Here is a 25,798-nt window from a genome sequence, read left to right as displayed (position 1 = left end):
TAACCCTTTGGGCACTTCAAGGAAACTTGATGATTACAATTTCATTTTCTCTTCCATAGACTTTATTTGGATTGCAAAGATTGTGAGGAAATGTTTAAACAAGAGTTGATTCTGGAACTGAAAAAATACCCTCATGTATTAATTTTATTAATACTAGCAAGTATTCCTATCACATCTGCCTTACTAATTCTTTAAAGATCTTAAAAAGGGATAACTATGATGGAGCATTTTTTGTGTGTTGAGAACATGTATCTCAGTGAGACATGGGCATCGCACAACACTTGGACACATCCCTGAAAACGATATGACAGATGTTTCACAGATCAGAAACTATGGCACATGGACAAATGCTTAGTAAGTTTAGGGTTTAAAGAAGAGTTTTTGTTGGAACTCATGGATGCTTTGCAGAGCTTAGTTTGGGGAAAAAGGAAAACTCTGAAAGCATCTGAGAACTACCCCTTGAAGCCATCACTGAAAGTGTGATGTTTGCTGCTTTGCTTTTGCCATGCCGACTGAGAGCCCCGTTACCAATTTATCATTCTTTGTTTTTGATGGCATCTCTCTTTCCTCCATGACCTCATAATATTAAATCTTGTTCAAACACAGAGCAAAAAATACCTTTCACTTTTCACCCTAATAGTAAGGCAAAAAAATGGTTGTAAGGGAAGAAATGATTACCTGATGAAGTCAGTTAGTAATGCTGGTAGTGATTTCAGCACTCAGCACAGTATTTTTTAGGGTGGAGGATATTTTTAATACACATCAAAGTTAGGGTGTTTTTCAAAGAATTTGAAGATTTCCAGTGAAATATCTGTTGATGGTAACGGACACTATCTGCTGAACATAAGAACATAGTGGGAAACGTGAAAGTGTCGGTCTAAAATGATAAAATGAATGAGAAAAGTTGGCTCAGTCAGAGGTGAGCAATGGAGAGTAGAAAGGAAATACACCCCTGAGGGTCTTAAAGTTTACCTATGCTGGAGCAGAGGAGGTGGAGCCCATGGTGATGTTTGAAGAGCTGAGTGCCACTGTCAAAATAAGTAACTGCTGGAATTCACAATGCTTCCCAAATTTGTCTGTAGTGTGAGTTGACCAGCCCATTGGTGAATGTGTTTGCTATGTGAAAAGGTAACCTTCTTTTACATATTCTCCTAAAAGAATCTTCAGATGATACACTGAAGCTGTGGGTCTGTCTAAAGAAAAAGGGGAATCAAACGTCATATGTGCATTGGAGCTGTAATGTGATGTCCACCATCACAGAGATAAAAGAGAGAATAAAGAAGCCCATGGTATCCATGCTAAGCTTGAACTGAAAGCTAAAGCTTGCAAACAACTGCTGGAAGGCAAAATCGAGATTGTAATAAGGAAAGAAGATCGATTCAAGTATGTACATTGTTTGAAATCAGAACCAAGTGCAGGACTAAGCTCACCTGTGAAGGAAAAATTCTTAATTAAACAAATCTACTCAGAAATTCTCTTCTTTTCCCCCAGAATTATCTAGCAGAAAGTGTCTCCACTTTCCTGGATGTCTTTGGTTAGAAGTATTGAATTTTAAATCTCCTTTGACTTAACCAGTGAATTCATTACTTACTTGTACATTTGATGGGAAGAGTGAAATACCCGGCTAAGCAACTAGTTCCATGGGGATGGTGTGACATTTAACCTGTTTACAAAATACACGGTGTGTTCACCACCTGGCTTTGCTTTTAAAGCTGAGCCATCAGCCATTGTAGAGAAGCTCAAGAAATACTGTAAAGGGAAGGTAAATACCATTTCTTAAAACTGCACTGCAAGAACTGTTTGTCTTCCTTCCCAGTGACCCTGGAGTTGTTTGGTTTATCCTACAGCTCTCTCTCCTGGGGGCATGCACTGTAAGTTAGTTTTAGAACAATAAATGTAGCTTGTGTCTAAGAATGCCTTCTATTTCTTGTCAATTAGACATTTCAACTTTTAAATATTTTTAGATTCAAAAATTTGACTGAGACATAGGAATAAGAGATACATCAAAACAGCTTGTCAGCTGTCATGAAGGAAACAATTGTCCTCTGTTGGAGAGGGCAATGCAGCTATTGCCAGGTTATCAGTTCATAGCACTGCAATTTAGCTGCAAAAAGAAGTAATAAAGAGCGGAACAAAGAGATGAAAGCCAAAAACCAAAAAAAGAGGTGAAGCCTGCTTCCAGCTGAGAGTTTTATACCTTCCATGCACTTAAAGCTATCCAACTTGCAATGCTATTGCTTAAATAGCTTTACTGAGACTTGCATTTTTAGCTAAATGCAGTCAAGACAGGACCCGGCTTGCACATTAGGATTTGTGGATTGATGTATCTGCATTAAGTTGTCTGCCTATGAACCTTATATCTAAGCTTCCATTCTTATGTGAAGAGACAGTCAATTCAGTTGATAAAACCCACAGAGCTTTTCAGTTTATCCCAAAGGAGAGACCTTCACTGACCACCTGCATAGCTCTCAGGGGTTCACTGGCCTTATGGAGTTGCCTGAAGGTAGGTGTCTAATACTGCTCAGGATTTCCTGTGGTACTGGAGACATTTGCACAGGACAAGCACACGTAAAACGGGATTTAAAGGGAACATGCGCCATTCTGATCAAGTCAGTTGTCATAGTCCACAACATCTGAAAAGAAATTGGACACCTTTGTTTAGAATCCTGAGTCCTGGTCTAGGTCTTTGTTTTTCATAATGGGAACTTAGTTTAAGCACCTTCTTGTAGACACCTAAATATAGGTGTCTTAGTCTGTGAGCTGAATTCCCTGTTAGCAGCATTAGCTTGTATAAAGAACATGGCTCTTTGCTCTAGTGCAATGTGTAGATGCTTATGGGTAATGTGATGACTATAAAGGCTGGTTTCTCAGACTTTCACAGTAACTAACTGTGTTCTAGGCATATATATTTTGCTAAAATTCTTTGTGGCTTGTGACAAGTCTATCACTAGTGCCAATTGTGCTTACCTTTTAAAGTTTTGCTTCAGCTGCAAGACTGGGGTAAACTATGGCATTATTAAGAATTATGCCAATTTGACATGTGATTGTGTCTGTGTACAGGGCACTGGTGTAACACTGTCCTTTTGTTTTAGGAAAGCCATTCACTGCTCTGCTGTGTCCTGAAATTTAGGAATCGATCCAAGCACGGGTTCTCAAAGCCCATTATGCCATCACTTCCACCGGTTCACAAATGCATCTGGGCAAAGCTGCACTTGAACAAGCATTAGCACTTAACTCACAGACCCTTGTGCTGGCTGTGAAAGCTATCAATTTTGGGGGGTTAGTTATGTTCAGAAGTAGAAGTGAAAAAAAAAGCTGCTTGTTACTGCACTGTACTGCCAGAGCCTTCATGGAGGTGAACAATTCGGCTGTTAATGCTGCTTTGCTATTTATGGCAACACTTCACTGATTTCATGGTACTCATTATTCTGCATGGATTTTACTCCCACCCATTGCTCAGGAATGGCAGTGTGTAGGTTCTCCTATTGTGTACTTTGTCTCGCACCATCTCTGGTGCCGTGTGAGGGAGCGGGTGCTCAGGAAGCCAAGCTCTGAATCCAGGCAATACAGCTAGTTCCTGCTCCAGCCCCTTCAGCAGAGAACCATCATCCAGTTTCTTGCTGTCTCTCCAAAGTGAGGCAGTGCCTTGTTTTCTCACATTAAAGGAACATAGTAGAAAGAGGTCTCCCTACAGATGGCTGGTGGAAGGTTTCTCCTCTGTATTTTCGTGCAGCATTAACTAACTCATGTTAGTTGGTGCTATCAGTGAGCCAAGTTCATGGCCTGCTCCATATAGGTAGAGGTTTATTCACTGTTTTTATATATATGTGAAACTGGAATGTAATGCCATCAAATAATTCCCAGACCTCATAAATACAGATTACATTTTCATATTTTCACTTAGTTTTCTATGGCCGTAAATCACTACTAGTGCAGGAAGGATGTTGGGGGGTTTCTTTCCTGACTCTGAAGAAAAACCATGTTACCAATTGGGTCAGAACTGACTTACTTAAAAGAACAAACACGTGAATGCAGAGTGAAAGGGAAGTGAACTGGCTAAAGTGTTTCAACTTTAAGATTAGAGGAGAGATTTACATATCGGTAATAAGAACAAGAAGCACAATGATCTCCATGGTGAACTGGAGGAGGGAAGAGCCCTTGGCAGTGTTGCGAAGTGCTGTGGGTGGCAGGGCTGCCCAGGCCACTTAGGTGTCCCGCTGTCTTCTGTTCACCTTATGTCTTTTTCACACCTGGAAAAAGATCTTTGTGCACTTCCCAGAGCTGCAGAAGAAGAGGCTGAGACGCTTGAGGTGTCTCGCAGCTGCTAGGCAAGGAAAAGGAAACCACAGGCTTGAATGTATTTTACCCAATGGCTTTTGGGTCTGCCTGAAAGATCTTCCTCCTACAGCAGCTGTGCACCTCTGAAACTGATACCTTTCCTCAATATTTATTTTCTCCTTACTGTTTCTAAAGCCTATTGCGTGTACTTTTGTTTTTTGAAAGATGCACTTAATCCTCTTTTCCTGTATTAGCATCACGTTGTACTGCAGTGGCAACACCTCAATTATCTTTGTTTTTCTCCACATGGCACTGCCCCACACAAATCATTTGCCATGGGTAGTGTGGCACTGCTTTCTTCACAAAACTTTTGTCATGCAGCAGCAGTGTTAGGTCTACCATTTTGGGGTGTGGTTTTTTAGGATTTTTGTAAGTATATGCGATTTCCAGAAATTATTTCATTCCTGACAATGTGGATGGGGACTGAGATGAGTAATGATGCTTAGCCCTTGTACAGACTTTTTTCAAAAAATTTCAGTCCAAATTAATCTTATTATTAACTATATATTATGCATTTTCAGTATGATTGAATAAAGAAAGAAAAATTCTGAATATTCAAATGAGGAGAAAGTACTTAATTTTATTATTTCAATGGTTCAGCAGTCAGGTTCACCTTCCCTAAAGAATATAAGAGCAAGTGAAATTACACAGTACTATACCGTGGAAACAGAGGAGTTAAATGAAGACATTTTATTTGGTTTAAGGGTGTGAATCATTAATCACAATCTGACTAGGAGAAAATTTATGGATTCATTCTGTCTTTTAGGCGCCTATGAGATTTTACTCCAAGTATGTTTTTTAGCCAACCAACCATTTCTCCACAAAATCAAAGCAGACTTGACATTACTGATAGTCCAAAGATTTAAGAGAGAAGTTGGATTTAGAGTGCAGTTTGTTTTCACAAAGAAATAAGCATACAATGCCAACTTTTTTTAAAATATGCTTTTTAAAGAGCCCAGTGAAACCTGAGACTGATTGAAGTCATCACAGCATTTTCTGTATTCTACATAAAAAATATTGTTTCCACAAATGTAAACTCTTCTCCCACTCCAACAAGCTGGCACTGAATAGTTCAGAAATAGTAGTGGAGAGGTTTTACATTTTGTTTTAATTGAAAAATATTAGCATACTGACATGCATTGGTTTTTTTAATGCAATTTCAAATTGTTAGTCATCCATTTGAACCCAAAGTGCAAGAGGCCAGTTTTACTTCTATTCTTACAGTTACATGCAGTGTATAGCTACTTCTTAAAGGCAAAAAATCATAGGAAAGAATAAATTTCTTCAGGTACTGCTTTTCCTTTACCTCTGTGCTTTGTTAGCTCAAGCTGAAGGCACTGTTTTCTGGGCTTGTCTGCTAAGATTCTTCTCTGGAAGAGATCTGGGTACCATATTATACCACTATTACAGATGCAGGTTTGCTTTCTTTTCCTATTATTTGTTTGAATTTTCCTGCATAGGTAATTGCCTTCACTCTTCTCTGGAAGTTGTCAAGGAACATCAGTTTCTAGAAGTGTTTATCTATGATGCTGCTGTGATGCCACTACTGTCATTTAAGAAGCCTTCAAGAAAATACTATCAAAAAAAAAAGAAAGCAAATTCGCTATGAGAAAGGGGTGAATAAAAGGTTTGAATCTTAAAATACTGGATGTTTAGGCCCAACATACTGACATACTGCAGGTATATATATTGCAAGGCTACTTTTGTTGTTTTGCTGGAACAGCTTACTATTTTCGGCCTGGTTTGGTGCAGTTATTGTTTACTTTCTGACCCTTGGTAGCTAAAAATGCCTGTAGATATTACTATAGCTCCTATAGGAACTAGTTTTCCACACATTAGTAACTTGTTGTCACCAGCTGATATCATCCAACCAGATGAGGTTGTAGATGATACACACTGATTAAGTTTTCTTATGACCCAGTTTACAGGAAAGTTTCAATATCCATTGCAATGGTGTCTGCCTTTATTAGCTCATTAAAATATTTCCTAAGTACTACTGTATGAAAAGTCATCTGTTGGGGAAAAAAAATATCACCAAGCTTGCTGTCTGTATGCTCTTGTCATGTTGTCCATGATCCCAGACAGTTCCTTAGAGAGGATCAGGAAAATAACCACATCAGAAAAGCTGACCAGAGGCAAGTAGTGTTTATTGGCATGATGTGCTTTAGGCACTGAATGTTCATTTTCTGCTTCTAGTGTATGCTGAATTCCTCCTCACTGTAAATCTTCTAAAATTCAATCAGAATGAGCTGTTTGGTTTTTTTTCATTAATGCAGGGGTGGACCAGGCATTACCACAGGAACGTCGAACTCCTGTTACTCCGTCCTCTTCCTCTCGGTATCACCGTCGCAGGTCCTCAGGGTCTCGGGATGAGCGCTATAGGTCGGGTAAGTAGAACTGAAGACCCCAGAATTGGACCGAAAATTTGAAATGTCTGGTTCTGTTCTTTGCTTTTTTAAATGGAATTTTGTTGTAAACTCATGTGGCTATATATGGGAAACTTTCATTGTATGAATACAGAAACGTGTCCAAGCATGCAGGGGTGGAGTTACAAAGCCAAAGTACATCTGGAATTGAATCTAGCAGGGAATGTGAAGGGCAGCAATGAGGCCTTTTACAGGCACATTAGTAACAAAAGGAACACAAGGGAAAACATGCTGAATGAGGCAGGGGACCAGGTGACAAAGGGCATGAAAAAGACCAAGATACTTAACGTCTTCTTTGCCTTGTTTTGTGCTAGTGAGACTTGTGTTCAGGAATCCAAGGCATCTGGGACCAGTGGGAAAGTCTTGAGTAATGAAAACCTACCCTCTGCAAAGGAAAATCAGGACAGGGAATATCTGAACAAACTAAACAAGTAGAAGTCCACGGGACATGATGGGATGCATCATTGGCCCATGTAGTTGTGAATCAACTCTCAACAACTTGAAAAGTTGTATCAATCAGGGGAGGTTCCTGAAGAATAAAAACAAGCAAGATTCATTCCTGTCTTCAAGAATGGCAAGAAATAGGATGTGGGAAACTATAGGCCAGCCAGAATCATCTCAGTCTGTGAGAAGGTGGTGGAGCGAATTATCCTGGGAACTGTTTTTGCATATGTGAAGGTTGGGAATAGACAGCATGGATTTATAAAGTGTTCTTACTGGGCTGGTCAGTTCATGCTTGATCAACCTAACAGGGTTTACAATGAGATGACTGCCTTGGAGGTGGAGGGAAGAGCAGTGGGTGTGCTATGCCTTTACTTTAGTGAGGCTTTTGCCAGTATCTCTCATAACATCCTCCTTGACAAACTGGTGAAATACAGGTTAGGTAAGTGGACAGTGAGGTGGACTGGAAATTGGCTGAAGTGTTTGAGCTCAGAGAGTTGTGATCAGTGGCACAAAGTCCAAATGAACACCAGTCTCTAGTGGGGTACTCTAGGCGGTGAGTACTGACTCCAGTACCTCTTAATAGCTTCATTAGTGACCTTGCTGGTAAGTCAGAGTGCACTCTTCCCACACTGGCAGATGATACCAAACTGGAAGGAGTGGTTGTTATACCACGTGTTTGTAAAGCCATTCAGAGGATCTGAGTAGACTGGAGGACTGGGCAAACAAGAATCCAGTGAAGTTTGACAAAAGGAAATGAGAATCCAGTGTCTGGAAAGGAATAACCCCTTATACTCAGGCAGGTTGGGGGCCCACTGGCTGGAAAGCAGCTTGGCAGCAAAGTCCTGGTGGACATGAGCTAGGAAGGTGCTCTTATGGCAAAAAAGGCCAACAGCCTCCTGGGATGCACTTGGAGGAATGCTGGCAGCAGGTCAGGGGTGGTGATCCTTCCCATCTACACTGCACTGGTGAGGCACACCTGGAGTGCTGGGCTCCCCAGGACAAAAGGGATTTGGATGTACTGGAGTGAGTCCAACAAAAGACCACAAAGATGATTAACAAATAGAGCCTGTGATATGTGAAGAGAGGCTGAGAGTGCTGGGGTTGTACAGACTGGAGAAGGCTCAGAGGGATCTTATCCGCATGTGTAAGTATCTGATGAGACAATTAAAGAAGGTGAAGCCAGACTCTTCTCAGTGGTGCCCAGTGACAGACAAGAGACAGCTGGCACAAACTGAAATATGAAAAGCTCCATTTAACCACAAGAAAAAACGTTTTACCCTAAGAATGGTCAAGTACTGGTACAGGTTGCCCAGAAAGGTTGTGGTGTCCCCATTCTTGGGGGTATTCAAAGCCCCACTGGACATGGCCCCAAGCAATGTTCTTAGAGCAGGAAGTTGGATTGGATCATCTCCAAAGGTTCCTGTTGTCCTACTCCAGTCTGTGGTTGTGTGGCACAGCTAGCTTTTGCTGTACTGTTCTACTTTGGTGAATACCACAAGAAAAATACTTAATTTGAAGTATATCAAGTTGGGAACATCATTATGCCCTAAAGAGGATCACTGATTAAGGGAAGATAAAATTAATTTCAGAGCTGAACAAAAGGGCACAAACTCATTTCCAGATGAATGGGATCCAACTCTTTTCATGATGCTGCTCCAGATACAACACAAAGTGAAGGAAGTGTTTAGTTTGTAATTGGTTTATAACAGCCCCTCATGACAAGAAGGATATTGAGGTGCTGGAGAATGTTCAGAGTAGGGCAATGGTGAAGGCTCTGGATCACAAGTCTTACAGGGAGTGGCTGAGGGAGCTGGGAGTGTTTAGTCTGAAGGAAAGAAGACTCGGGAGAGACCTTATCATTCTTTAAAATACCTGAAAGGAGGTTATGGTGAGGAGGATGTTCTCTTCTCCCAAGCAACAAGGGATAGGACAAGAGGAAATGGCCTCAAGTTGCACCAGGTGAGGTTTTGATTGAATTTTAGAAAAAATTTCTTCGCTGCAAGGGTGGTCAGGTATTGTAACAGACTGCTTAGGGAAGTGGTGGAATCACCATCTCTGAAAGTGTTCAAAAGGCATGTGGATGTGGCACTTGGGATATAGTTTAGTGTTGTACATAGCAGTGCTGAGTTAGTGGTTGGTCTCGATAATCCAACCTTAACAATTCTGTGATTCTGTGAAGAAAAATTGAGCTCTGAAACTTCTTTGCTCTTGCCTTCTTTACTCATGCAAAAACTGCATGTACTACACCTTAGCTGGATGAAGTGTAGGTGTGCTCAGCTGTTGTTTCAACTGTTACAGGGACTGCTGCAGGATAAGCACCCTTCCCAGACAGTGGCCAGAGGCCACAGACTGGTTCGTCTGATAGTTCCTCTCTTGCAGCCGCAGGAGAAGGGAACTATAAACAGCACCTTTGTGGCAGAGAGAGCCTTGTGAGTTGAGAGTCAGAAGCCAGGGCCTGGTGGTTATGGAGGGTGCCAAGGAGCTGACTGTGGAAGCTCTGGATTGTGTTTGAGAGATGCATCTTTCTGGATGCACTCAGACTTATTGTGCTGACACAACTGGAAAATTACAGAGAACTCCTTGTTAAGCCTTTTGTAACGTATCTCTGGTTCATTCCAGTAGTCAAAGAGCTTGTCAGTCCCTTTTAAAGGAAAATTAAATGATAAATGTGGCAGAGAAAGTTCATGTGTGTCCAGACCATTCTGATAAATTTTTCAAACTCCTCACTCCCCTCAGATACCTTGGGTTCATACTGTAAATGCTGCCAATTTTTTTTGTTGAATAATGGTTGTGGTATCTGCATAATAATTCCTTGATATATAAGCTCCTAGATGCTTCTCCAACATTACACTAAAAATGGTCTGATTTTTACCCAGTGTTTTTAAATAGGTAAAAATATACTATTCCTTGAATTGATTTGAACTTGTCTAATTTGTGGGTTTGCAACACATGGCCTTCAAACATCCAAGCTGTGACTCTCCAGAGCAGTTCTGTTAAAAATAAGTGCATTTGACTGTATGCTGGAAGTTGTCTGCTTGAGCTATGCCTGCCATTTGTAAACTAAGATGTTGAGTCAGTGTGGGGGTGAGTGAAAGGAAGCATCATGCACATCTTCACTGCGTGCCTCTTCTGAGCCCCCAGGAGTGCTCTGAGATGATGTTGCTGCTCCTTGGTTTCAGTCACTGCCTGCTGCCTTAAAAGGAAGGCATTTGTTCAGTGAAATGGTACATAAAGTCCTGCCTTAAAGGATGGGGTGAGTTTTTGTAAAGATATATATAAATAATAAAGACACAAACTTTGTTGCTGAGAGGAAAAGTAAGGAATTGAGTGTAAAGGGTTGTTATTAGTGCAGGAGTCTCACTTTAGGGGAGTTAGGACTATATAGTAGAAATGCAGATTTTTCTTGCTGCTCTGAAAATGTCCTCAGTGTTAAAACTGAAAAGTTTGACAGTATTTTGGAGACTTACGGCAGGGCTTTGAATTCCTACATTGGTTGCTTATAGTGTAACTACTCAGCAAATTGGTTTGAAGAACTCCTGCAACTTCACTCCCCCAAGAGAAAACAGTATGTAGCAAATGTCAGTGAAGGTAAATGTAAACATTTCAATTTTGAAGAGTTATCAGATCATCTTCAGATTTACTTTCAGAGGAGCTTTGCTTAGATACAGTGCAAAATTCCTACCCTGAACTATGTTCTCCCCTTCTATACATTGCCCCTGTGAGGTCAGAGGTCTCTTTCTTTCTTGGTCTCATAATTCATGCTCTCTATTACTGTAGTTTGCAAATTTGCAAGTCAGATTTCATTCTGGGTATCTTGTTTTCTGATTCAGATTTGCTTGAGGTAGAAATCTTTGTTTCACTTCTTGTTTTCCTGTGCTTAGTACTTCAGCATCTCTGCTCTGATCATACGGTGATTGTTAGATGTTAGCTGTTACCCAGTTTCAGTGTTTGTTATCATATTTGGCACATCTCCTTGGAAAAGGCCCAAAACAAAATTAGTCTTTAACTAATAAGCAGTTCACTTCTAGGAAAATATTTCTCTTCCTTGGTGTTTTTACACAATTTATTTCAATTAACATCTGCAAACATATCCTCCATTCCAACTCTGATCAAAGTACTTTTCTGTCTCTTCTTGGTAAAGTTTTCCTAATTGGAAGTCTGAGATTCTGAAAGTCATCCAGTTCTCCTTCCATGCCTTTGCTTTTTACAAAGATTTAGGTGTCAGTGAAGATTGTTTAATGAACTCTCTTTGGAGTCTCAAAATCATTGCTGCCACTAATGCCACCTTCAATTTATGCTCTTTTATTATGGAAAATGTCAGACTGTGACATTTTAAATCCCTACCTATTTTCTTATTTCAGCCATTATTATTATTATTATTATTATTATTATTATTATTATTATTATTATTATTATTATTGCATTAATATTGTAACAGAATTCTTAGCAGTGTAATTGTGAAAACCTGATTTCTATGATTTTTATATTCTAACTAAAATTGACTCTTAGAGTTTATGGATTGTTTTTTCCCCCTAACTGTTCCTGGTACATTTTGTGTTTCAAGATAATTTGATTTTATAATTCAGCCTACATTGGAAATTCAGTCTAATTTCTTAAAACCAAAAAAGGTTTAAAATTTCTTGGCTGCTTCTTTTTATACAGGAAGGAACCCTGAAATCATTACATTTCAAAATGTCAGCTTTGATAATTTTTATGTCCAAAGAAATAGATAATGCTGTAAGTGTAGTAACTGAATCAGTGCAGGGTTAAGCTGTATTATTTATTTCATACAAATATAGCAAATAGTTGAGCTTTTATTAATCCCAAAGTATTTTTGATTTGTTTACTACTGATTTTTTTAAAAAAAAACACTTAGTATTTGGAAAGGTTTGCCTAATGTACATCATGGCAATGTTTTTCTCTTAGGAGCTGCCATTCCTTATCCTGTGCTTGTACTATAACATTATCTGGGGACTCAAGATGACATTGAAGCCAAATGTTGCTGTAGGCTGGATCAGTAACTTTGGCCAAGAGGCTTTTCTGGCCAATGGATTTTCAGGCAAGAAAACTCAGCCAGAGGAAAGCTGGTTTGCACTGCACTTCTGGCTCTGCGTGTGGAATGTCAGCATCAGGCTTGGTCTGGCTCCAGTGACAGGACTGCAAAATCAGGCACTGACTGGAGAATGAGTTAATAATGGTCATGTACATGTAGCTGCAGTTGGACATATAGCTTTGTTTCCTAAGTGCCATTTAGAAACTAGGTTTCTCAGGTATTTCTGGAAGCTGTAAATCCATGGACTTGGTATGGTGTATTGAGATAAGGAGATAGGAATTATGTGATGGAGTGGGTAAGTGGGTAACCGAATGACTTCTCTCTCCCACTCTTACCATTCTCTCTAAATGAGCTAACTCAGTTGAAGACTGAAATTTTTGGTGGATGTTCCCCTCCATACAGTCACTAGGGACCTGTTTGTTCCCTGGTTAGCACTGGCTACATTCTACTCCTGCTAATGTTGAAATCCCTCATAGAAGGAGCTGAAGCTTCTGACATAATTATTTAAGATACCATCATGTAGGCTGTCTTGCTTTTGGAAGAATGGTCTGAACTGTTTTAGTGCTTAAAACAGTGATCTGCAGCCCCTCCACAGTGTAGCCCTAGAGTAGTCCTGCTGCAGTTTGGCCCCTTGCCTGTGGCTGCCTGTTGTGGTAGCCTGAAGCAGAGCTGGGCTCTGCTGCCACGTAAAGGCTGCAGTGCAGTACAGCAGCAGCTGCTGCTGTGGCACTGCCAAAGGGTAACTGGCCAGGTCCTTGTCATCAGAAATTGTTCTTTTGGTCACAATAAATCTCCCCCTGTTCTTTGTTTCTCAGCTGGTCACAGTCTGCAGGGTTCAGAGGGAAACACTCCTTCAGAGACTTTTAGCATCAGTTTTAACTCCTCTCTAGAGAACATGAATGATATCCTCCCTGCTGTGAGTGTTCAACACACAAAGAACTGAAACATCAGGTCTCTTCCAACTTGATTTTTCCAAAGGGCCCATGACTAGGCCAAAGCAAAAAGCTGGAGTTCTTTGTCCCACTGCTGAAAACCAGAGCACCTTTTCATATGCTGGGACCTGTTTCCACATCTATCAGTAAAAATAACAGCCAAACAACCAGCCCAAACCAAAAGGGATAACACAAAAAATGTGCACCAATAAAAATTAGAAACTAAAAAAAAATCAGCATTAAATGATAGGGAATGTGGTGTAATGTGTTCAAAGGCACATGTATGTGTTAGAAATGAGATAATGGCTCTACAACTTCTACTAAACTAGGATCCTCCTCTGCTGAGATAAGGATATGAGGAATGGGTTGGGTCAAGTTTGTTAAGTTCCTTGTTTCTCACAAGCTCTCTAAGAGGCCTTGAAGATTGCCAGAGCACCACCTGGATGGAGCAAGGGTAATCCTTAAGAAAAATGAGACCAGTGAGCTCTAAAAGATGAGTTTTCCAGATGTCAGAAAGCATGTGGGAAGTAGCAGCGTAAGTGAAATTGCTCTGCCTCTATGTCAAAGGGTTCACAGACTCATAGAATATGCTGAGTCAGAAAGGACTCATCATGATCGAGTCCAACTCCTGCTCCCAGGAATCTCTCCATGTGCCTGAGAGCATTATCCAAATGCTGCCTGAGCTCAGGCAGACTTGGTTCATGTTGTCCTAGAGGAAAGAGCAGCAAATGAGAGCACGTGTGCTACATGGACTCTGTGAACAGATTTGAAAAGGCACAGCAGCAGGTGAGCGTAGAGTTGGGAGCTGAGAATTGGAATGTTTTGAGAAATGCCATTTGTAGTAGCATGCAGGAAGGGTAATGCCTGTGTGGTGGTTGTGGTACCGACAGGAGTACCTCGCTTCTCCTACTTCTGCTGATTTTTTTCCTATACATTTAGGTTGTGAAGATGAGAAAGAAAAAATTGGTCTGGTACACCATCCTTGGAGAGCTGCCAGCTCCTGCCCCAGAGATCCCAACACTGCAGGGAACAGCCCATTTTCCAAGCACACTCAGCAGTTCTTTAAAAAGACATCTTAATATAGGAGATTTTTGGAGGTACTGCCAAAACAAATGCATCCTAACTACAACTCTCACAGCTCACATTCCTGAGCCACCTTTCCCACACTGGTGTTCTACAGGGAAAATAGCTTAGACTTAGCATGAAATTGTGAAACTTCAGAACAAATCATCCTAGGCCAGGTTGGAGGGTCATTTGGAATAAGGGAGCTAGCAATGAAAGAACATTCCCTGTAGACTCAAAGCTTAGAGAAGTTGGCACCAGACCTGCGGTAGCTGAGCTGCTCTGCTTTGCTCTTCTCTGCTCTGCTCTGCTCTGCTCTGCTCTGCTCTGCTCTAGGAGCTTCAGGAGCCTTACCACATACTTGTTCTCATTTACTATGAAGTAAGCGTGTGTATGAACCCTAAAAAAGGTTGCTGACATTTTGCATCTTTACAGCTTACCTCATGGACATTTAAAAATATATGAGTAGCTTTTATTTTGTGTTTTTGAACGGACATTGAAGATCTTCCTGTGCAACCCTGCCAGAACTGACAAAAAAGAATTACACTATGAGACTCTGAGAGTTGTGTGTGGTAAAGGATGAAATGGGAAGATGTGAGGAATCATTTTTATTGAATCCTCATCATATAACATTTCTCCAAAGAATAAGGAGAAAGAAAAATATGATTAATGTGCTAAGTATCAAGAAAACTGTATATAAGTATTCATGTTGCTTGTCATAAAACAAATACTTTTTTAACCCTTGAGGTGAGCAAGGGTTACTTGTTAGAGTTAATTTGAAATCATTAACCTGACTGTAAACAGATTTTTTCAAAAATTAATTAATCTCGAATTCAATTGAGCTTATTTACAAAGTTAATTTCAAGCTACAACTCAGTTAGGGCAAAAAAGACATTGAAGAAAATGTTAGCAAATATGTAATTTATATTGCCACATTCTTGCTTTTGACCCAGCAGAAAAATTTGAAAGGGTAAGTGTAGAACTCTTGAGGAAAATTATTTGAGGATCTCCAGAGAGAAACAAACAGAAAGTTGTTTTACTTCAGATTGCATAGTAAGGAGGCCTGAGATGAGATCACTGTGTGAAGCTGACTTCCAGATTGTCTTACACATGAGATAAATAGATGGAGGGATAGAAATTATTAGTGGGAGACCTGCATGTTGGTTTTTTATTTCACTTATGAGTAGAGTTAATATAGCTTTAAATCTCAGAGTTTTGAGAAAAACATTTTAAAATATACTTTATTGTAATATCTGAAGAATCCAAAGTAAGGCAAAAACTATGCCTTTCAGCAAAACTAGCAGTGGAGTCATAAAGAGTTCAGTCTGCTTTTTTGGTGTTCTCTGTTTCCAGCATGTAACCTCTGTGATTCACAGCCTTCCTGTACATCTTTCCCAACTGCATGTTCAGCTTTTTGCTTCCTTCTACACAGAATTGTGGATTATCACCACTGCCAGCCAAGGGGGCACATGACAGCCATGCTTTTCCTCCCTGGAGTTAAACTTTCTGACTCCATGAGAACATATAAACCATCTAGGTTCTGCATGTGTGCACCAGGTGGGGACAGAAGATGCTCAGCAGGTACTCTGCATTGGCTGAATAATAGAGTGTTCATGGGAGTGCAGATCTTTTCTAAACCACTGACTTTCCGTTGTCAAAAATTGTGCAGATCAACAAAATTTGGCCTCAGATTCATGAAATGACAGCTGAACTTTGCCTGCATATTCATGTATCCCCAGTTCCCAGTAAAACCAGAGGCCCATTTTATATAGCTTATAAATCCCAGAGGCTGAAACTTCCACACTTAAGTTGTTTTTTGGAAGGTAAGCAACAGTTTATTTCTTCTACTAACCTCCACAGCCCTCCTATAAATGAGAGTCATCTTAGAGCAGCTGTTCTTGCATTCAGTCAAGTATTCACTGTGTTTGTGAATGCTGTTTTTCAGAATTAATAGCACACCTGCTTGCAGCTGGAGAGAAATTAGGTGTCACACTGTTGGGGATATGTGCTTTGCTCTTAATAGCCAGAGAGATTGTGAAAGTATTGTGAGACTTTTTCATTATAGCATCACCCACAACAAAGATCTGTTATTATATGGACTCACTTATATTCACATTCCCAGAGGTGAGATGATTTCCCAAGGTCTGATCTGTGTTGGATGAACACAGCAATTTTTATGAAATCACTTGCCCTGTATTTGCCTGAAAATAAGTCAGTTCTGTCAGCCCAGGACAATCAAAAGACAAAGCTCAACTGTAATCTCTTCTGATGATACCACATTTACCGTGTCTCACCCTATTTAGTATGTCCTGATTGCATTTCCAATAGATGTAGCTACAAAATTATCTCTACTCAGAGTATTTACAGGCCACATATTAGGAAATGAATTCTCAGTATATCCTTCGTTTCCATGGTAGCTCCAACAAAGGTCTGATTAAACTCGTAAGAGACTTTCATGCTTTCAGCAACTGGTTTCCTGTAAGACAGCAATTGCCAACTTTCTCTCTGTATAATTATTTAGCATACAATTGTTATACTTAGCATTGTCTTATCTAGAATTTTCAGCTAAAATTCACCTTTCATAATGCTGTTTTCCTATAGTATCAGCTGTCTCCCTGTAATAACTAGAAGTTGTTGTGATTATTCTCTTGCACTATGTGTTGATACATATAAACTGCTGTTGCTCCTGTTGCCTCCTCTGCCTGTTCTTCCAACTGTTTTCCTTGATGCCATCCCAGATGATGGTTTCCCTATGGCAGAGACTTATTTGTGGTTTTACTTAATTGTTAAATAAGTAAAGAGGATCAGGGCTGGTCCACTACTACAGTATAAATAAGACATAACTATGTATTGTAGGTACATAAATGACCTCTTATTGAAAGTCCTTTGGTATTCTCAACTCATTAGAGCAGAGCATCAACCTTTTTTGATCTTAATAATCTGCTGTTGTGCAAGCAAGTCAGTTGTGTTTGTGGACTATTCTGTAACAAGCAAGGAGGCTAAACCTTCTCAGAGTCCTTGGACCTGTGCTACTCCCAGCTGTATTATCATGTTACTAGGAATTGGCTACTAAAGCAAAGAAATAAAGATTGTTTCCAAAGGCTAACTCAAAAATAAACGCCAAAAATCCAACCCTGCTCCCCCCCTCAAAAACCCACCACCACCACCAAACATCAGCTGAAAAAAAAAGACAAAAAGAGCTCATGGAAGAAGAATTACGTGAGGCAAAAGAAAGAAATAGAGGAAATGGATGAATATAAATTATAATTAGGTATGTCTCCATGCAGTTTTATTCTTCCAGCTTAAGTCCCCTGAAAGGAGGGGTGGAATTAGTACCATTACTTCAGAACAGGAAAACCAGTCTGCGTGGTAGGGACTCTGTTAGGTTATTCTGCATTTGTACAGCAAAAATTAGGTAACAGCCTATTTTTCCATATTTGTTTTTCTTAAACAGCTGATGAATAGGTATCGAGGCTTCACAACTACTGGGAAACTGAAAATGCGAGCAAAACCAACAGAAGGAATATATTTTACCAGAAACAGAGGTAGAAACAGACTTGTACTATCTTGATTCTAGTAAACCATGACTCCTGTCTACAGCCAGTCTAATTTCTTATCTTAAAAAGAAACAGGGCTACATGATAAATGAGATGTAGGAGAACTACTTGACAACAACTGCAATACCTGGTTTAATTACAGAAAAAGATACTATATTTCTTTTTTGTGCTGAAGCATTTTATGCAGGGGCTGTGAGAAACAGTTTCATAATGTGGAATTTTTTAATGTAGCTGTTGCTTGCCATGGGATGAGCACTCTGTTTCGTGACCTGTGCAGGACTCATACCCAAATCCCTGATCCATGAGGAGGTATCGCTTTGCTTACAGTATGCTGTTTGACATGCCTATGGAGCAAATGCAGCTAATACTGAAAAGGAAGCTGCTGAGACGTGTTAAACTTCTGTAAGGAAAAAACAATGTAACAACCCTTCTGCCTCGGGGAAGAACGCAACTGTAATTTGTTGAATAGGCTTTTGTTTTTTTTTTAAAAGGAAGAACTGAACAAAAAGGAGCAATCTCGTTCTGCTAAAGCTGCTAAAGTCTGTAGGAGGACTAGGAATTAGCAGCATATCTCAAATGTCTCAGTTACAGTTCAGAAATTTCAAGGACAGCATATCTGGCCCAAGCAAGGAATGGAGCATCCCTGTTTGTGGGGTGCAAGGGGAAGGGCGAGTCAGGGTTATGCTCCATGCCAAATGAGGATGCACTCTTCAGAAGAATGCTCTTCTGGCAGCTGTAGAGAAACATGAGACAGTGCAGCACGGCTCCATATGTGGAGCAGGAAGTGGCTGACCTTGTTCATCACACAACAATTGCTTTTTTGCTTTAGGAAAGGAAGACTGATTTGCTTGTGGAGGCAGCTGAGCCTAGAAGGATCATACATACTGTCTTCCTCAAAGGAAATTACTAGTAGAGGGCAGCTTGTCATAGAGGGAAGTCACCACTTGTTCTAAGTATGCAAAGAGGAGAGAAAGTATGTTCTCTAGAAAAGGCTTCATTAAAAGTTCCAAAGAGACTTTTATTATCCCACAGCCAGTTAAAAAACATCCATCTCAACTTCTGACTCAAAAAAGAGTAGATTTCAGGTCATCTACAGTATGGAATAAATTGTTAAAGAACACTGCCTAACATCTGCTGTCACCTAGTTATCCCTTTGATATATGGGTTGCTCTCTCTCATGCCATGCTGCATTTAAGATGAGCAGTGTCTGAGTGTAGGCTCACCCCTCTGGCTGGGCTGTGTGCTGGCCACTGATGTGCCAGTCTCCCCCTGGTTTGATGTGTTGGGGGATCTCACTGAAGCAGCATGTTAGTGCAGGCAGGATGTCACTTGGTTCCACAGAAACAGAGAGGTGGGTTTATTGCCTTTTCTATGGGCAGTCAGATGCACTGGGTGTTCAACATACTGGATCACACAGAGAGATAAAGCTGGGGAAGACATTGGGGAATGCAGTGTCTGCATCAAGGTGGTGCTGCACAGCAGTGTCTGTTAGTGGGTTAGGTGTTTTCCTAAGCCTTTCCATTTGATCAAGGACCACAACATTGTGCCAAGCTATGAGATAAACGAGATAAAAAGAATGACTGATCTAAGCAGAGCACTGCCCAAGAAAGCTGGGCAATTCATCCTGCTGATGGAATGAGGAATTTACCTCTACTTGCAATAGATGAGAGTTTCTGATTATGGAATGCAATGGCTGATGTCATCACGCTGGGAGTCTGAACTTACACACCTTCATTCTCTTTGGCAGTTTTAATTTCTCTGCCTTTTGTTTTGAGGCCTCATCTCCTTTTTAATCTATCATTAGCACTTTGAGGGAAAAAATTTTCTCTACCACCTGCTTGTTTTTACAGTTCCATTTACTTTCTATTTGACTTCCTGACTTTGGTCCCAGAAGTATGCTTGCCCTCTCTATCCTGTCATAGAAAGTAAAGGGAGAGAATAAACAAGTGAAAATGCTGGAATGCAACCGGGAAAAGTCTGGGGACAGAGCTGTTTTGTCTGCAGTTTGCTAAGTATTGCCAGGCAGCCTGTAAGATGTATGTATCAGGTTGAATGCTGAACACCAGGCTGATTGGTGTTGAGCAGTGAGCAAAAGTTGAGCAACGAGCTTTCCCAAGTGTGCTGCTTTACTTTTACCTATTTATTGATTCCTTGAGTGCAAACACACAAATTGGGTTCAACATATGGTTGGCAACCTAAACCAGTGGAGGACAGTAGCAGATAAGACACTGTGCATTGGTTCCTACTACTGTAGTTTGATTCTACTCTGCTGTAGATTTTCTTTTGCAACATTCTTTTGGAAAAGCCAGGTGGGAAGAGTATAAAGATTTTGTGGTCTGCAGGGGTGCTTTGAAGGTTCAGGAACTGGAGTCATTTTATCAGTTGTAACAGGGTACTTACAGTGTTGCAGACTTGTACATGAAAGAAAATTTCTCCTATAAGCATGGTTTTTCCACTTAGGACTTTCTCTAAAGGGTTGAGTGCAATTACGTCAAGGTATATCTATGTTTTAAACACTATCATAAGTTTATACTAACTTAAAAATTGTAGCAAGCAACACTATGACGAGAGAAATGTTTATATATATATATATATATATATATATATATATATGTTTCCTTTTTTTTTAATGAAAGCATTTATGTGTGTCATTTTGGGACAAAGTTTTCATACTTGAATGATTTTTTTCAGAAAAAAAATTAACAAGACATCTGTGTTTTAAAGCAATACTCAATGACAATATGATGGATTTAGTTAGCCTGAGTATGCCAGGGTAGTTTGAGAAGATAATTCTGACACTCTTGTCAGACGTGCAAGACAGGGGCATCACCCAACCAGAGATGCTTTGAAATTCTGATGTGATGTTTCTGTTGATGTGTGCAATATGTGGTGAATACAAACTGCTTTGTGCTGATGGATTCGGGGGGGCAGCAGTTTCCTGTCCTGAGGGAACTTGGCTATGTCTTTGCACCTTCATTATACTTTGGCCTAGTGCATATCACAAATGTAGTTTCCTTCCTTTAATGAACAAGGAGTGTCCAGGTACTATTGTATGAACTCCTGCTATAGGTCTCCTTGTATTTTTCCAGTAGCTGCTAGGGACAGATTATGAGCAAGCAATGAGTTACCTACAGTATGATGAACGCCCATCTTTTACCATGATAAAGGCAAAGAACCACCACACTCCGCTTCAGTTGATGACAAGCAACCATTTGGTGAGGAATGTATGTTTCAGTTTGGATTTAAATCCATACTTCATGAAAGTACAATAAAAGATTATTAGCTGTATCTTAGTTAACATTCCTTGTGCAATATCAGCAAAGTCAGCTTGTAGATCAGAAAAACAAAATGAAAAACTAGAGAAAAGTAAATCATGTGAATGCAATGTGCATATCTGAAGCTGATATTTGGTGGGACAAACCTACTTACGTTTTCGATCTTGCTGTGGTTGCAGGGTAGATGTTGTAACCCAGGAGTTGTTCTCAAGTGTAATTTTGAAGTATCAGTCTGGCTTTCCTTCAGGTCTCTGATTTCTCAATACTTTGGGTCTCAGTCTCTAGGTATGAATGGCTTGAATGTTAATTAGCTCAGCAGGTACTACTCTGTACAAAATTGTCAAAATGGGTTGAAGAGCATCTTCAGAACCCATCAACAGGCTTTCATTCAAAAATAAGACCATAAAACCCATATAAGCTGTTATTCATTCTTTACCTCATCATTAGACTTTCTTTATATGCATAGAGACACTGTTTAGCCACGAGATTTATTTCTGGGAAAGAACATTGTGAAAAGTCTTTTCATCCAAGCTTGACTGTTTCTGCTGCCTTGTTTTCTCTCCCCCTAAAAATCTATAAGCTCTTGCTAATGGTCCCTGGACCATCTCTGGACTATTTGTCCTCAGCATTTTCACATGTCCTGGTTTTTTTGTAGCCACCATAGTCTGAATAATGCCTTTTGAATAGTTGACCTTGCAGACTGGCCTGGGAGCAGGTGTGCATATTCCTTCTCCCCAGTCAGCTTCCTCTTGTTTAGTTGGAGTTTCTTATCTTTTCCATTGTTTTTGCTTTCCTGTGATGTTTTGGTTTGGGGGTTTTTTTTAGCAATCTATAGTCTGGTTTATTTCACACTAACCCATTACAAATAAACATATCAAGCATGTGCTTTACTAAGAAAACAATTCAATTCCTGGACTCCTGTGGACTCATTTGAAAATTAAAACCCTGCAGAGTGTTTTTAATTAAGCTGATGAGTCTACCTTCTTAGATCAAAACAGCATCAAAAAAGAAATCAGAGAATTCACAAGTTATGATTCAGCATCCAGCTGTCACTAAGCATTTTAATATTTTCTGTCAGCTGTCCTCCTTTAAACATTTTTGGAAGAATTTCTTCTGCTTCCTAATACTTACAGTAAAAATACAATTCTATATACAATAATATAGAGAAAGTTTCTCCTGTGTTGATCAGCCAAATTTATTTTTTCCAAAAATTGCTGCAAAATGTTGAGGGTTTTTTTGTTTGATTTGGTTTGGTTTTGTTTTTAAAGGGAAAGCTCATTTTTTACTGCTTGATAGCTAGTTGCTACCCTTTGAATAAAAACTAAGAATTTTTGTTCTTTGATGTATAAGAAACACAAACTATTAGTGAGCATGTCCAGTCCTGCAAATGTTATTGACATGGGTGTGGAGTGAGCAGGTAGGAATTTATCCTGGAGACATGCTGCTAGGTAAATATTTACAGTGTTTATTTTCTTAGCCTGATACTTTTCACATAAACTTTTCATCATGTTTCAATTATAAAAAAGACCTTAAACTTTCTACTTTAAAATAATGACTCGACAGGACAGAAATCTTTCTCTGATGTTACATTGCAGCCCTCCTTGGTTTTGGTCTATCAGCTGCACAGCTCTTTTATATTTTGAGAATGCTGTTTTCTTTCCTTGCTCTGCTTTGGTGATGTTCTCATTCTCTTCATGATTTAAAACAAAAGAAAAAATAAAACAGCTCACAGAACCAGCTGATAATGCTCTTTTTCTTATCCTTACTACTCTTCCCTGTTGTACTTGCACCGAGAGGTGCTTAAACCCTGGCAGAAGATAGGGAACACCATTATTGAAAATGAGACACTGTAGCTTATCAGCAGCTTATCATCTAATGGTTCCAGTCATCCTTCCATGTTGTTGCTTACAACAACTTGCTTATACCTACGTGATCCAACCAACACTTCTTTAAATGAAGATATGCATGCTCTTCTTTTTCCTATTGTTTTTCTTGGGGCACATTGCCCATTCAGAGCTGCCACTGCATCAATAGGGGAGTAGGCAAATGACTGTGTACTGCCAACCCAGGCTATGAGGGTGATCTTCAAACAGATTCAAGAGCAGCAGAAGTGGGACACTCTGGGTTAGACCCGATTCACTCTGCTCTTACATCACAAATGGGAATAGCTAAATTATGTACTCCACTTGCTGTGTTTTCTACAGCTGACAAGTGGGAACTGGTTAAAAGGCAAGATGTCAGGTGGTCAATATGTGCAACCACAAGAGACTTCCTGTGTGCTGCCATGTCTTTTGCATACAGTCTCCTCATGTGTATCTTGTCCCAAAATTCATAGAAATATGCGAGACAGTACAAGGTAGTAAACTAAAGATTGACTTATTTCAAGATGTAGTTCTGATAGTAATTAAAGACTTTTGCATAAAACAGAGTCATTATCAAAAAGTCACTGGCCTCTTTTAGGCACGATAAATGGCCTTTTTCAAGCGTTGGGAGGCAGGCAGCTATATATATATGTGAAAGGTGGAGAAGCTGTTCCCTGGGCAAGTCCCCAGGGAGGAGAGATCTATTGGACACTGTGACTGGTGTGAGCTGTGTCTAGCACCTGCCTGAAAAGCACCAGCTCAGAATGCTTTTTCTTCTCATTGCACCTCAGGCCAACCTTACCTAATACTTATTTTTCTGTGAATAATGCCAAGTGACAGAGGCAAGAGAAGGATTTGGAAATGGGGGACCTGTTGCCATTTCTGTTGTGACATTTCACATACCTCGTACCCTTCAAGCAAATGTACTTGTTCACTTGGTCTGTGTGATTTTGTGGAAATTGGAAACATCATTACTTTAACAAGTGGGCAATGTTAATACACCACAATTCCACTGAAAACAGTAATGGTTGCTGAAGTAACAGCTCTTGGTTAAACAGAGGTTTGCTCCAGGGAAGCAATATTCCTGCTTTTCAAATACTGCAAACAGTGTCCCTGGAATATCATACAGATCAGGGGGCTTGGTTGTTGGTACAGCACTTTTCACTATCGCTGCTTTTTCTATGGTGAGGAGAACCCAGGCAGTTCCTCTGAGGTCCTGTGTGTTTCTGGCCTTCCATCACTCAGTGTGTGTTGCCAGCCCAGCTGGCACACGCACAAACCTGCACGCAGGTGCACTGGGGGCACAGAGAAACAGCTCATTTCTGTCTAACACTGGCTTCAAACTCTTTCCTTCCAGATGTTCACACAGAAGCAGTTCAGGCAGCCCTTGCTAAACACAAAGAAAGGAAAATGGCAGTCCCCATGCCCTCAAAACGACGTTCATTGGTGGTGCAAACATCAATGGATGCCTACACACCTCCAGGTGAGTATCAGTATTTTCTGAGAATTTTAAAAATGGTTCTTTGTGCTGCTATGAACTACTTATCTGTCTCCATAGTTAGTAATGGAAATGTCATTTGAAGCACACTGGGCATAATTTTGAGGTATATTTGAAGAGGAGAAGGTGAACTGAATGGTGGAAAAGTCAACAGGGGCAGTTTATGTGACTGCTTTGCCTGTGGTGATATCTTAGCTTGCACTAGTCATTTTGGTCTTACAAGGACCTAACTAGGGCCAGCTTGTCATATTTTATGATAGTCAAAGTTCCTCTCAAGTTTCTGATTTATTCCCTAACACTGTAATGTAACATCTTTACATTTAGTTGTGCTATTCCTTTTCAAATTTATCTTCTCTTTTATCTACTACCCTGAAAATACCCCATATCTCATGCATTCCCATACTTACTGAATCTGACTGGGGCTCTCAGTATGGTGAGGAGTGGCCCTTGTAGAATTGGATAAGTGTTACACAGGCTTTGTGGAGTGAGCTTGGGAAAGTATTTTGTATATTCTGTGCTGCTAATACATGGCTGGAGATCTTCAGAAGATTCTGTGTTTAACATTACAAAAGAATACTTTTATTATCCTTATTTTTTGGTACAACACCACACAGGCCATGATCTTAGATCTTAGAACAGGGAAGTTCTCTCAGTGTGTACTTAGTAACTGACTTAGTTTCAGAGCTTTCAGTATTACAGACTTTTCTAATTAAGTTTGCCTACCTTCCTGCGATCTTCAAAATGGCACTTTCTTTAGATTTGTAATATGAACATGCCTTATTTCTATTAAGAAAAGCCCAAAGCACTGCAAGTTAACAGACTGCTTTTAATTACTAGATACTTCTTCTGGTTCAGAAGATGAAGGCTCCGTACAGGGTGACTCCCAGGGAACTCCCACCTCAAGTCAGGGGAGTATAAACATGGAACATTGGATCAGTCAAGCGATCCACGGCTCTACCACATCAACCACGTCCTCCTCCTCGACACAAAGCGGAGGCAGTGGTGCTGCACACAGGCTAGCTGATGTTATGGCTCAAACACATATAGGTTGGTATACAGACATGTTGAGCATGTATAGCTTAACATGAATTTTGACCCTCACATTCAGCTGATTCTTCTCTATGCAATCTTACAAAAGTTTTTCCTGTTCTTCTTTTTTGCTTTTTTTTTTTCTATTTACATATATTATATATGGAGATAGTCCTATGTTCCTATTTGAAGAGGGGGAAAAAAAAAGGCAGTTTAGATTTGGGGGTATACTTATGTTGTGGCAAACAGGGCCTAACTGTTGTCTCCCAAATGTCTTAAAATGTACAGTTGCATGATTTTCATTACTTAGCACTATAAAGGT

At 40.0% G+C, this 25,798-nt stretch overlaps 1 protein-coding gene across 5 annotated transcripts in view; it reads left to right on the top strand.

Moving 5' to 3' along the window:
• The window catches only part of DIP2C (disco interacting protein 2 homolog C), a 304,530-nt gene that overhangs the window by 168,765 nt on the left and 109,967 nt on the right, over window positions 1-25,798 (top strand). For all 5 annotated transcript variants that reach the window (XM_071559895.1, XM_071559893.1, XM_071559892.1 and 2 more), the window contains 3 exons: window positions 6,615-6,725; window positions 24,307-24,432; window positions 25,285-25,494. In XM_071559895.1, coding sequence (XP_071415996.1) covers window positions 6,615-6,725; window positions 24,307-24,432; window positions 25,285-25,494 — 447 coding nt within the window. The remainder of the gene's footprint in view (window positions 1-6,614; window positions 6,726-24,306; window positions 24,433-25,284; window positions 25,495-25,798) is intronic.

Source organism: Pithys albifrons, chromosome 7 (assembly GCF_047495875.1).
Source record: "Pithys albifrons albifrons isolate INPA30051 chromosome 7, PitAlb_v1, whole genome shotgun sequence".
Lineage (NCBI taxonomy): Eukaryota > Metazoa > Chordata > Aves > Passeriformes > Thamnophilidae > Pithys > Pithys albifrons.
The sequence above is the reverse complement of the archived record's forward strand: the minus strand, read 5'-3'. Positions and strand labels throughout refer to the sequence as shown.